Source organism: Apiospora hydei (genome assembly GCF_038363865.1).
Source record: "Apiospora hydei strain CBS 114990 chromosome Unknown utg000009l_segment0_segment0, whole genome shotgun sequence".
NCBI classification, from domain to species: domain Eukaryota; kingdom Fungi; phylum Ascomycota; class Sordariomycetes; order Amphisphaeriales; family Apiosporaceae; genus Apiospora; species Apiospora hydei.
Genome location: NW_027117368.1, coordinates 1,956,286 through 1,969,009, shown reverse-complemented (window position 1 = coordinate 1,969,009; position 12,724 = coordinate 1,956,286). Strand labels below are relative to the sequence as shown.

Sequence of the window (12,724 nt, the reverse complement as noted above, 5' to 3'; positions counted from 1 at the left end):
TTCGGAAAACCCACAAGGACTGGGGACCAGCGTCCTCCCCCCAACAGCATCGCACCACAAACACAGCACAATTACAACCTTTGAGGCTCTGCTACTGCTGCCGTCGTGCTCCTCCTTCGCCCCCGCCCCCCTTCGGTCCCTCCCATTTCCCCTCTTCCCTCTCTCTCTCTCTCTTACTTCTAGACTCGCTCATCAATGTGACTCAGAATGTCCCTTACCGGAAGATGGTATTAATGCAGGAAGCAGCAACCCGGTTCCCCGACTCGTAAGGTCAGCACGACTTCCTGCTGTCAGCAACGCTTTGCGGGATTCTAGGCTAGCATGTTTAAGCGAGAAAGAAAAGTCGGAGGGAAAAGAAGCAATTAAATGTGAATCTTGGGGAGGGTGGGGGTAGGTGCACACACCACACCCCCGGCTTCCTCCTACCGCAGTCCGGACCCGAAGGTTGCTGCTGATACGCCTGCCTCGTCGCCCTCCCTTACGACCTGGCTCTATGGCTTTGTGGTCTCTGGCGACACAAGACAAGCATGGCCAGTCTTGCTGTCTCACCGGTTCTTCGTGGGCGAGCCTATCTGCGGTCCGAATAGAGCCAGCCTCGCCGGGGGGCGTCACGCCTTGGGGCTGGAGGGCGATGATATAGAGCCTAGCGCTGCGGTTTTAGGTAACTGCGAACATGTGGCAGGCATCGCGTGGACACCGGCGCTTGTTGCGTTTTCTTCCTCTCTTCCGACTGTCCTGCGTTACACACACACACGCATACGCAAACTACAATCTCACACTGCATGACACATTTCATACCGAGAGAGTGAGAGGAGCGAGACTAGGGCGTGGAGGCCACAAGGCTGGCCACATGGCTTCACAGATGTCAAAGAAAAAGAAAAAGCATGGCAGGGATCTCTTGTCAGCTGTGCATTCGGACATATACGTGTCCAGATAATGCAAATGGATAATAACAAAGATAGAAAGAAGGGCGGTAGGCGTGTCCCATTTCTTTCCTCATTCCTCAACCCGATTTGCCGATATGCCGTGAATCGGCATCGCGGGGTGCGATCGACAGCAGAATCAAGAAGCAGCTCGGCAGCAAGAAAGACCAATGGCCCACCCACACGCAGCAACCCACAATCAGCATGCATGGCTATGGGGTTACGACAGCTGTTCTCCGCACCCTGAACGAGTGTCACGTACATGATGATCCGGGGTGACTTCGAGGGTACAACCCCCGTCGAGGCCAAAAGTAGCTTGCAGCATCGCTCCTCACATGTCTGATCGCTTCCGTCCTCGTGCATCCACGAGACCTGCCCCCCATGGAAAGCCCGTCTGGCAGTCAGGAGACAGCTCGCTCTCATCCGTCCTCAGAAATCGCATACCAGCATACCAACATGGGCAGCCGTAAGTGGGGGAGGCTCGGCCCGCGACAACACTTGCGTATTGTTGACGGTCAGACAGATATCTCGTCAATCATTGGCGGCCACAGACATCTCGGGGTTTGCCTCGTAGGTAAGATGCCGCCCCCTTTTTTTTAGCATATCCTATTTTTATAACAAGGCAACTGCCTAATGGATGCTAGGACTTCAGAATAGATGAATCATTGGAACATTTGAATAAAATTGATAGTCCTGCCCATTTTCAACGCTCAATCCAAAGGGTATCGTTCTAATGACAATTCACCTCTAACAAATAGCCCCTGAAGTAATGCACCCTCAAGCACCTCGTGCCAGATAAAAAGAAAACATGCATGTACACAGCCAAGAACTTAAATCAAAGTGTAAAAGATGGGGTTTGGTCACTCTCACCCCGCTGAAGGTGCTATCAATACAATAGACTGTTCTTGCATCTGGGGAGTCCGGTCGCCGCACTTGGAAAGCCGTGAAATTCGTGAATGCGTGGATGTTCGTAGTAAATCCTGTATATCCATACCGAGGATACCATAATCGTTGCTAAGTGCTTCGGGCCAAGGCATAGGTTGAGTAGCGGCCTCGTCTCTCGTCCATTGGAAAAGAACATCTCGTTGCCATTGGCCCCAATCAAGTATCTTGAGTCTGGTCTGAAAGTTCGAAGAAAGAAGTTCTGCCTCCATTGCAGATAAGCGGAGTTTGTGCAGCAGCCATCGGTTGACATATTCCTGGCGCCCCTCGTCCTTGCCAGGGATGAAGAGCGTTTCAATACCAAACTCCTTGCTCGCGACTTCTACCCTCTGCTTCTTGCCCGGCATTCTCGGTGGAAGGGAAGTAGCTGTACGCAAGGATGCCATTGCCGTCTGGGGAAGCGGCTCTTCTAACAAATGTGCCGGGTTGGACAACAAAAGTGGGAACAGAGGATGTGCAAGCGTTCGAGTTGAGCCCTCAGCTAGTTGGATGTCGACTGTGGTGTCGGACGCATTTGGTCCAAACAAGGCTGCTTCCTGGCATTCCTTTTTCCGTTCGTTTACAAGCTGGGACCAACGGTCGATTTCCTGATGGGCATGTTGCTGGAGGTCATTGTACTTCTGCAAGAACTCCTTGTTGCCTTCATCGATATACTCCCCCTCCATTTCTAATAATTTCTTCTGCACAAGAAGGTTCGTCCGAAATTCCCGGGCGAGTTGGAGTTCCTGGAGTGCCTCATCATATGCCTGGATCGTGGGATGTAAAACCTCGGCTCTCTCAGCCTGTATGCCCCTAAGCGACGTTCGGGAACCCGGATGCGAGCTGGAGGACGTAGTCGAGGGCTCGCTTTGGGCAATGGCTGTGAAGAACCTGCGCTGCTCATTCTCGAGTTGAACTTGCTCATCTTCCAAGCCATCAAGCAAGGTATCTAGGTTTGTTTCTACTTGTTGACACCTAAGATCCGCGCGCTCTGCCTCGCGAAACAGACTGTCGAGATCAGGGTGGTCGCGTAGAATCTTGTTGATGGCGAATCGGAGTTGATTGTAGGCCTGGTTCTTTTTTTGTCGGACGTCCCCAAGTGCTTCCCTTTCTCTTCCGACATTGCTAAAGGTGGAATGCAAAGCTTGCTGCCGTTCTCGTAAGTCAGACCATTGTTCTGCGATGCGCCGGAACTTTGCGTCTTCGTCGCTGCTGTCGCTGTCGCTGTCGCTGTTACTGTCGCTTTCGCTGTCGTCGTTACTGTTACTCAAGCTAGAATCGCACCCGGCGGCCAATCTTCCGGAGGACGAACCCTCATACTCTCCTTCCGAAGCGTCAGGATAAGAGGGCGCGGTCCCAGAGCCAGGCTTAGATGTAGTTGGTGGAGCCTGTAACTTTAGCGGTTGTTGTGCTGGGGGTGGGTTTTTCTTAGGGTCTCTTGTGGGTCTCCCAGGCCCGAAGAATTCTCGGGTAGATCCATTAGCAAGCGGGTCGTCAGAAAGATCAACCCCGGACGACGACACCCGCGGCCCCAGTAAACTAGAGGTGTTCGATGCGTCAGTTTGCGGGCGTCTTGGCTGTTGGCTGTAGATAAGTGCATCGCCTCCCTCACTGGGTCTCTTGGAAGGTGCAGGCTGTACACGATGCTTGGTGGTCGCCAATCTTTTGACTAGATAGCCGAAGTTGGCGCTAGATGCGGATGGAAGAAACGGAGTTGAGGCCACTCGATGAAACGCCTCGTCGGAGGAGCATGGCGACTCAGCGTCAGAGCTTTTCTGGGACTGGGGGTGATTACGACGGGATGTGCTGGCTACTTCCTGATCATCCCACGGGGACGACGAAGTCACGATGTCGGAAAGACAGTCGCTGTGCCTAGACGACATGGTATTGGCGCCGATATCCGGCTCATGATGATCTAAAGTGGGCGCTCGATCCGACTGCGAAGACTTCACGATGCCATCGGGTGCGTCTTGCGCCAGCGTGGTGCTGGTCATCAAAGATAGGGCTAAATGCACGTGAGCAGCCCGGTGGGACGCGTCTAGCTGATGAAAAGATTTGGAGAAACCGACTGGCGCAAAACGGGGGCTGCCAAACGCATGTCCGGACTACATGTACTTGCGAGTTTGATGGCAAGAATAAAGCGATCTATCATAATCAACGTTGGTGGGGATGAAAGCGAGGCAAGAGAATCAGGCTAGCCTGCTGACTGAGAATGAAGCTGGGGGACAGGTCTCAACAGGGACCACGGTATGGAAGATGAGTTGTTGTTTTGGTGGTGTGCGTGTGTACGTGTTTGTGTGTTGATGTCTCTAATTGAATTGATTTGATCAAATCCCTTGGGGATCCTTCCAACCCGAACATTGATAAGTACCCGACTTGTAGCTTCTAAACCCGCTGTACCCTGGCAGAGCCTCATTTCATTTGCACTTCTCGGGAAAATGGGGGTGGCCTGATTGATTGATAAGGGTGGGCGGCAGGGGAGAGTCAATCCATGCTTCAACTGTGCAGTAGCCGTAGCTTAGGTTAGGTAGGTTGGTTGCCCGTTACCTATTCCTGCTGCTGCTGCTGCTGCCGCTGCCGCTGCTGCTTCCTGCATGCATTTGATCGTTGCTTTTCATTCTTCAAACTTCCTGTACCATCATGTCTACACTCACACTACCAACACCCATGGCTTGACACATGCAGGCATCATCAGGTTCGATTTCATGGATTGGATCCAATTCCAGTTGGTGCATTCAACCCCTCCGCATTAGACTTGTGTCTTTCCGGCATTTTGATTGACCGATTAACGCTTCTTCTGAAACTGCCTTTACACCTGGTATGTATATCAGGGTAATACCATATAAGTTAACCCATTCCGCCAGACTAATTCCTCGCTTCAATGAGTGGCAGCCATTCTCGTTCCATAGTACACTTACTTACCGCACCCTGGCAAATGCCACCTTACCTTGAGCTCTGCTGTGCTGCCTCGCCTGTCTAGCTTACGCGCCCTCCCCAGACCTAGCAGCCTTTTGGGCAAGCCAGCTGGCCGAGGCTTGTTCTGTCTGTGGTTGCTGAAACTGGCCTCGGAGCCCTTGCTTCTACCCTCTTTTCCCTGCTGCTTTCTGGCCATCCTGATCCCCCCTGGCCTGCACTGAAGAGGAGCGGCCCCAGCCAATAGGCCACCCCTGTCAGGGTCACGGGAAAACGAGGGCGGGCGAATGCAATAGTCGGCCAATTGGGACTGGTACATGTATAATTCTGCAATCACTTCTACGTCGGTCGTACCATGTATACTAGCTGGTCCACTTGTTGATGATCCAAAGTATACAGGTAAATGCTGAATCAACTCACAACCTTCCCCGCAACTTGCAGAGTCACTGGTGCTGATCTGACCTGGCCAAAGCAGCTGGAAATCGCATCTTGAAGTCCGGGGCCGTGCGACCATGTTACAATGCGCGGAAGGAATGAAAAAAGCAAGCATGGAGGAAATGAGCATCGTAAGCTATCGCCTATCCTCGAGTGCCCGTACAGTATGCTAACATCCAACGTCCCGTATAGGCGAGCCTGCACATGGGTGGCATGACGGAAATGCCGCATCCTCACAATGGAACTCAGACACACAATCTGTTTATCCGCCTGAGTCCACCCCTCGCTCAAGTCCTCTTGACGATCTCAGTTCTGGCATCGCAAACTATCACATCGGAGGGGCAGGGCCAGTGACCGATTCGACTTACTACCCAAGTAGTACTGATCCAAACCAAGGTGAGCTTGGCTGCCAACTCTCATAGGCATCACGACTAAGCTTGCGAGGATTAGCCCTTGACTATCAATCGTCCCCACCGTCGTCTTACAGCAATGCCAGCTATTCCTATGGCAGCCCACCAGGACACATGCCTGATGATATATCCATGACACAACCATATGGAAACAACACAGGCGGGAATGTCTACTCAAATACGGACGGGTCATGGCCAGACAACTCCACGTATGGGCTGGCGGAGACCCCGCAACACCATGGCCACCATGGCAAGGGAAAAGAGGTCTCCTACGATGAAGGAACTACCAATCATAGCACTGGAACATACCATGGCCAAGGTGAGTAGTACCTCCATGGGCGATGGCATTCATACGTTCTCTAATACAACCTAGGTGCATATACGGCAGGTGCCTCGTCAGGCATGGGGCTTGCGAGCGAAAGTGGCGGTACTTCAGCAAGTGCCCATTATAATTACCAACCCAATGGTATATAGTCCAACCCATCCAAGTGTATACGGTAAACAAGGCTGATTGAATGCGTTGCAGGTTTCGAAGCCATGGGCGGGATGGCAGATGAAGAAAGTGACGACGAAGAAGATAACGGAGCGGAGGACGAAGAGGATGAGGGTGAGGACGAGGGGGCGTATTATGATGATGGAGGATTGGCACAAGCCATGGAAGATAGCCGGCGTGGTGCTTACTATGGCCATGACCCGGGAGCTGGATCTTCTACAGCAGCATCAGCATATGCACCAGGCGAGTCGTATTCACCAGTCGACCTGCAACTTCGGGCTGACAATTTCCAGCTACGTTCGATGACCCTTCACAGACTCCACGGGCTCTGCATCCTTCAGCAGCTAGTCTCCCCAGTACAATGCCAAACATAGGTCCTCTAGAAGCAGAAGAGGATAGCTGTGAGTGTCTGAATGGGCCAATATTATATGACTTGCTGACCAGATATTCAGCTATGGGTCTCGATGCGAGAAGCTTCAGTGTTGTGCCTTCATATTATTACCAACCTGGTAGTGTACGGGCTAAAAACCCCTAACTTTGACATGCAACTGGGCTCACCATGAATTCAGGTCTTCAAAATGCTGTGGTCTGAGCCTCGGGGCAAGCATGGAGTGCTACCTACGGAAGTTACATTGAGCCACGAAGACAACTTCTACTTTTTGCGTCCGCAGATTTGTAATCATAGCAACAGATCGCGCTCACCACAGTACCTGTGTGTAAGTGGAAGTTCTCTCTTTCGATGTTGTGCGCGTGTGCGTTGGTGGTTTGACCCATAGAGCTACAGGCCAATCTTGACATATGAACATCGTGCTTGCACCAAACCAGGTGTCCAGCCAGGCGTCCACGGTATAATATACAGTCAGGGCCGTCGCCCCGGGAAGGTGACTGGCGAGAAGGATCTGGGATATCGACCTGTATCCTGTACCATGTATCCACACGAAGCACTTGTGAAGGAGTCCCGGGTCAACTACTCAAAACTGGTCACGATCGAGCACAACGTCGAAGTAAAGTTCATTGGCACCATCACAGAAGGGGACTTTGCCATTGTGCAGGATGCTGTCGACGATTGCTGGCGGAAGAAGAACCGACAAGCGAACAGGGATTCTAAGTCCAAGTCCAAGTCATCCAAACACTCCAAGTCCAAGTCCTCCAAGACCGAGTCCGAATCCAAGCACAAATCCAGCTCATCCAAAACTTCTTCTGACAAGAAGCATTCGAAGAGATCGCATTGAAGCAACAACAAAAACCTTAATTGGAGGCCTAGTTAGTCGTTCGAAATAGGACTGCTTGCTAAGTGGGTGTTGTTGCATCACCAAATCTACAACGTTTTTGCCAGAGATCACTTCATCTTGATTTCCCTGGCATTCAATGGCCTTTCGGCTGGCACTGAGTTGCTACGCGAATTACGTTTCAGTCAACTCCCACCTCCTTCCCTAATCCGACAGGCACCCAAGTTGGAACTACTGGGTAATATGATGGTTTTTCGTTGATCTCACCTTTTCTTTTCTTTTTTTTTCGCTTTTTCTTCTTCTAGACACGATACACAGGAATTGGACCACAGCACACACAGTTATGACCATATACAGGGGAACATATGAAGCGACTATTTCTTTTCATATTATGACTTTATGACAATGAGACAATGCTATGTTACGGAGGCGATCTTTTTTCACTCGGTCGGAATTTCCAAGAGAATTGGCATGTTGGATAATGGTCGTTCGGCTTTTTGGATGCCCCTTGAAATAAAGTCCGGCGGCGTTTGCTCAAAGCGGCTCACAGATTGATATTATTCGAGTCATCTTACTCTCCGGATCACACACAATCACTACTGCTATTATCGTCTACCAACTGCAACGAAGTTGCCGCGTGACAACCCCCCGTTTGCGAAATTGAGAAAGACTCACCCCTCTGTGAGTTCTCATGAAGCAGGCCATCGAACATTGTGACGGTAGCGAACATCACTGGGAGTTGCATTGGGTTCCCTAGGTCGACGGGGACGAAGGCTCCATTGGTCAGATACAAGATGGAGATAAGTAGAGAGTCGTGAGTCGCTACTAAGGGGGATGGAAGTACAGCGGTTTTCCCCTCCTTGACGAGCAGAGAGCACTGCCTACTCCCGAGTCCAGCAACTGGTTTCCATGTCGACGACCAACAAGATATCCGATACGAACGCAAGTCATGTACATATAAACGAAAGCGTGAAGCTTTATGCGTAGATACGTCATTACAACGAGAACGTGGTAGTATCCTTCCAATGCCCGGATGACGACATGCAATCCCAGAAGCCCACCGACTTACTTACACGCACGCTACGGAGTATACCTTTCCATATTGAAGATCCAAGAACATGTCTGACATCATTCACAGAGCAGTAGGTATATCGTAAGTTTGGTATTGGTGTCTTTGTTCTATTTCTCATGTTTGCTCCGATTCTCTGGATCGAACGTATCGCATCGCTTCGTATCATACTTCTACATACAGGACTTCATATATTTAATGCATGAACCACTGGCAAACACCAGGGCCAAAAACAAGAGTCAAAAACGCCATGCCTCCAAAATTATAAACCCATATTCCTCCTTCCTTTGTGGTGTGCGTGCGTGCTTGTGTTGCTTCGGGCGAGAACGTATCGCCGCTTGCAACGACAGTAGCCTGATTCCTCATGCCTTTCCACAAGGAGGGGGGCCTAGGTTCCAAACAAACATGCATCTTGTGTACATGGAACCCGTAAGGGGCATTGCTGCTTGTCATGGAGCTAGCCCGCCAGAGTAGGAAGAGCACAAACCATCCAGCTTCTCTCATTCATTTACCCACCAACCCCCTCCTAACAGACTCCTAAAGGCATGTTTCTCATGCTTCGTCTCGGCCCGTTCGCCGGTATCCGTTGCCTCGCTTCTTTCTCCTGTCCTCGGCATAATCAACAATGTCCGTGGTAGCAAGCGCGCTTCCGGCTCCCGACGCCGACGATGATGACAAGCCAGGGATGTGGTGTGTGTATGACTTGGTGCCCAGATCGCTGCTCATGTCAGTGTTGACCTCACTGCTCTCGAGCAGGGGCGGCGGGCGCTGGTAGCTGTCGGCACGCTGGTAGCTGAAGTCGCGGCGGCCGGCGGCGCGGCCCTTGTCCTGCAGGCGGCGCGCCTCGGCTCTGATGCGGTCGTTCTCACGGGCCTCGCGACGGTCTGCGGTGCTGTAGACCTTGCGGATGCCGCCAGCACTGCGCTTGTCCTTGGTCTTCCTGCGCTCGGGCGCGGGCGCGGGCTGCTGGTGGTCGCTGAGCAAGGTGGACCCTCCGGTCGACGAGTGGCTAGGGTTCGAGCCATCCCACTGGCTGCCCTCGCTCTCCTTGTTGATGCCGCCGACGCGCGCCGCCTTCTCGTGGCGGTAGGCGCGCATGGCGTCCTTGGCCTCGGCCTCGGCCTCCTCGTCCACGAGGGCGCCGTCCTCGCCGACCTTGCGGCCGTGGCGGTGCTTGCGGTCCCTCTTCTTCTCCCTTTCGCGATCGCGCCTCTCACGCTTCGCGGCCCGCTTCTCGCGAGCGGCCAAGTCAGATGCTCCTGCGGTCACGCCGGACAGGGTGCTTCCGGTGTCGTCGGTACGGCCACTAATGAAGGTGTGCGTTTGTGCGCCAGTGTACTCGGTGTTCGTGTCGTCCAGGTCCTTGTAGATGCTTCCGCCACCCAGCTTGGTCGACTTGGTAGCATTGGACAGGATGGTGCCGTTGGGTCCCTTGCGTCGCAGAACCGTACTCTTGTAGTCGTCCCAGTCGTCCTCCTGGAAGTAGAAGCCGCCATTCTTGGCCCAGAAGAAGAACCAGATGCCGACGAGGACAAAAGCAACGCCGATCAGAGCGAACAGCGCAAACATGCCTTTGTTGTTGATGTGGTGGGGGTCGATGACACCGGTGGGAGGACCCAGGTCCTTGCCGGTATCGTCATTCTTGCTGTCAGCGGCGCGCGACAAGATATGCCGGGCATTTGCTGCCAGTGCTGGCAGCAAAGGCGCCATGGTGGGCGAGAGAAAGGGTTCGCGGCCTGTTGGGATGGAGGTTGTGGTATGCTGAGGATTGGATCAATTTTGGTCAAGTGAGTGGGAGTTTTCAATAACGATCCGGCTGGTACCTGTGGGACGTACCCAGCCAAGTCAAGTAAAGGTGTGCAGTTCTCTCGTGGAACTGGATTTTGTACGGCGGTGAGGCAAGGAGACTGCAGAAGAAAGCCGAACTTGGTAATTTGGCTATCTCGTGTGGTTGATTGATCGTGACTGCTGGCAGCAAGCGTGCATGAGGGAAGAGAACAGGTGAGACTTGGTTGTCCGGCGGTTTCCTAGACGATGGGAGTTGGCAGCGAAATCCCGAAATTGGGAGGCTGGTTGTCCACGCACACACCTCGAAGCGAAGAAAGAGGTTGGGAGGACGTCATTTGTTGATTCTGCCTTGGCCCCGTCGACTAGACAACACGACCAGCCACGTCAAAATCACATCCCAGCCCAGCCACAGGACCTGTGAAAATAGTGGCGCAGGAGACGCCAGACGAAAACGGTCTACTCGGGACGTGCTTACCGTTACCGTTACGGTTAGCGCTGGCCTGGACCTTGGACCTTGGACCTTGGGCGTTGCACGTTGCACGCACGACCGATCTCCCTGTACAGTGGCATGAACGGCGGCGATCATTCCACGTCGCGTCGAGCTTACATTACGGAGTACCTGGGTGTTTGTGATGATCGCTTGCTTCCATGTTGACACATGTTATTTGAAATACCTACAGACTTGGACTTGCTGAGGTATGCACTCCAGCTAGAGGCTCGGTCCGCCTACTTCAGGCCGTCTCGCTTCACGTGATTTTGTGTAAAGACCGTCAATACCTGTTCAGTTCAGCTGCACGCAAGCAATATTCAAATGCTCCGTCAGTAAGTGGCCGTGGCCCGTGGTCCCCCCCAAGGTTTCATGACAACGCATCGTCCCAAGCCAACAACCGCCGGTGGATCGGGCGATTCGCTAGTGCCGCCGCCCTGTCTGCCCTGTCTGCCCAGTCTCGCTCGTTTTTGGCTATCCCCAGATGGGATTTAATGCGACCAAGCGAAGCTAATGATGACTTGCATCCCCATTGCCTGAGGATGTACGTATGTACGTGCGTGTAGAGGGATGGAGCAACCACACACCTACATAACAATGCACTTATTAATCATGTACGTATATTTGCACCTAATAGGGAGGGAAGGTCGGTCTGTTGTACGGGCATGTGCGATGATGAAAGCAACAGACAGACAGGTTTGGGGTAATCAACGAGAGTAGCCGCCGCTCGCTCTCATCTGCAGCTTATCGTCTCACCCCAATGATCCCGTCAAATAAAATCCCCGGCCATCCATCCATCCATCCATCCATCCATCCTTCGTCTTTCACCCAGCCAACGGCACATCACTACGGAGATGAGATGAGGCACCTCGTTTCAAGTCGAGTCGTCTCATCTCCAACAATTCAAGCTTGCATATCATACACACCCGCCAAGCCGTGTCTTTTCCTCTCATAGGAAGGTAGTTAGTGAAATGACTATGTATGTACATGAATACATACGGATACATACATACCTGAGGCGCATGACAGTCCATGCTTCCCTCTCCCCGGGGAACCAGCCCAAGCAGGCTCAATAGACAGTGCGTGGTCTCAAACTATATTTGGCATGCGTATAGACTTCTGCCAGCTGGCCAATTCTCTCCACTGCGATTCATGTGGTGCCGGTCGGGGAATTCGGATGATGGATCGCGGTTCCAGAAGTCTCACATACTTACCTCCACGCCCGCCAGGGGGCAGAGGGGAGGCCGCTCCGCTTCCATCGATCAGGGTGAGATGAAGGTCTAGAATATCATAAAGAAAGGGGAGACGACGCTATTGTACAGTACGTCTTGGCTGGCACAGACTGAGTCGCCGCTACCCGCGTTCGAGAAGTTCGGGTGGAAGAAGCAACTGTGGCACCGGGAACTGGGATCCCCGACTTTCTTCAGGGGGTTTGGTTTGGTGGGTTGATATCTCCATGTCATAAGTGTCCATCCAGTCAGTGTCACTGCAAATCAGTTATACAGGTGTCCAGTAATTGTCAGCTGTTGCATCCCGTCTCCTGTGTCGACCGCGTCATCGCATCGTGTTTACTTCCCTATCTCAGCAAAGCATGGAGACCATCTCGCTTGTGCAGTGAACGCGTCTCTCTTTGGTCCGACTTGCACTCGTGTCACCTCGGCAATGTGCGGTGTGGCAATGTGCGGCAAGCAACTGCTCCAACTCTCCAGCCCAACACAGAGAGAGAAGAGGACGCGTGGACGACGCCGCAGCTGTCAGGATGTACCGACCCAGCAGCCTGCGAGCCAAGTGGTACAGCTTGCTACCGGGAAGCCCGCACTACAATCATACAGGGCCACCTTGAGATCGGCACCAATATTACTTCACGGCGTGGTTATCGGTGTACACGGTGCAATGAGAGACATCATGATGCGCTTAAGAGTCGACAGGTCGGCATTTCGCACGAGCCTATCGCGATTTCCATTATAGGTTCTTGAGATATCTATCCTAAGTGCCTTGTAAAACCATGACTAAGCTGCGGCCCCAGGGGGACACCGCCATGGCAGTCCATCCAAAG

General features: G+C 52.7%; 3 protein-coding genes across 3 annotated transcripts; 1 reads left to right on the top strand and 2 right to left on the bottom strand.

The window, feature by feature from the left end:
• Positions 1-1,789: 1,789 nt before the first annotated feature.
• PG997_012396 (uncharacterized protein) lies at positions 1,790-3,838 on the bottom strand (the record flags this gene model as incomplete). Its single annotated transcript, XM_066816710.1, has 1 exon — positions 1,790-3,838. One exon carries the CDS (start codon positions 3,836-3,838, stop codon positions 1,790-1,792), a length of 2,049 nt encoding a protein of 682 aa, XP_066662402.1.
• Positions 3,839-5,277: 1,439 nt separating this feature from the next.
• PG997_012395 (uncharacterized protein) lies at positions 5,278-7,327 on the top strand (the record flags this gene model as incomplete). The annotated part of the gene is made up of 9 exons (XM_066816709.1): positions 5,278-5,323; positions 5,385-5,588; positions 5,643-5,921; positions 5,976-6,068; positions 6,129-6,392; positions 6,440-6,496; positions 6,548-6,609; positions 6,787-6,811; positions 6,921-7,327. 9 exons carry the CDS (start codon positions 5,278-5,280, stop codon positions 7,325-7,327), a joined length of 1,437 nt encoding a protein of 478 aa, XP_066662401.1.
• A 1,618-nt stretch (positions 7,328-8,945) lies between these two features.
• PG997_012394 (uncharacterized protein) lies at positions 8,946-10,103 on the bottom strand (the record flags this gene model as incomplete). Its single annotated transcript, XM_066816708.1, has 1 exon — positions 8,946-10,103. The coding sequence occupies one exon, from the start codon at positions 10,101-10,103 to the stop codon at positions 8,946-8,948; it is 1,158 nt and encodes a 385-aa protein (XP_066662400.1).
• Between the last annotated feature and the right edge of the window lie 2,621 nt (positions 10,104-12,724).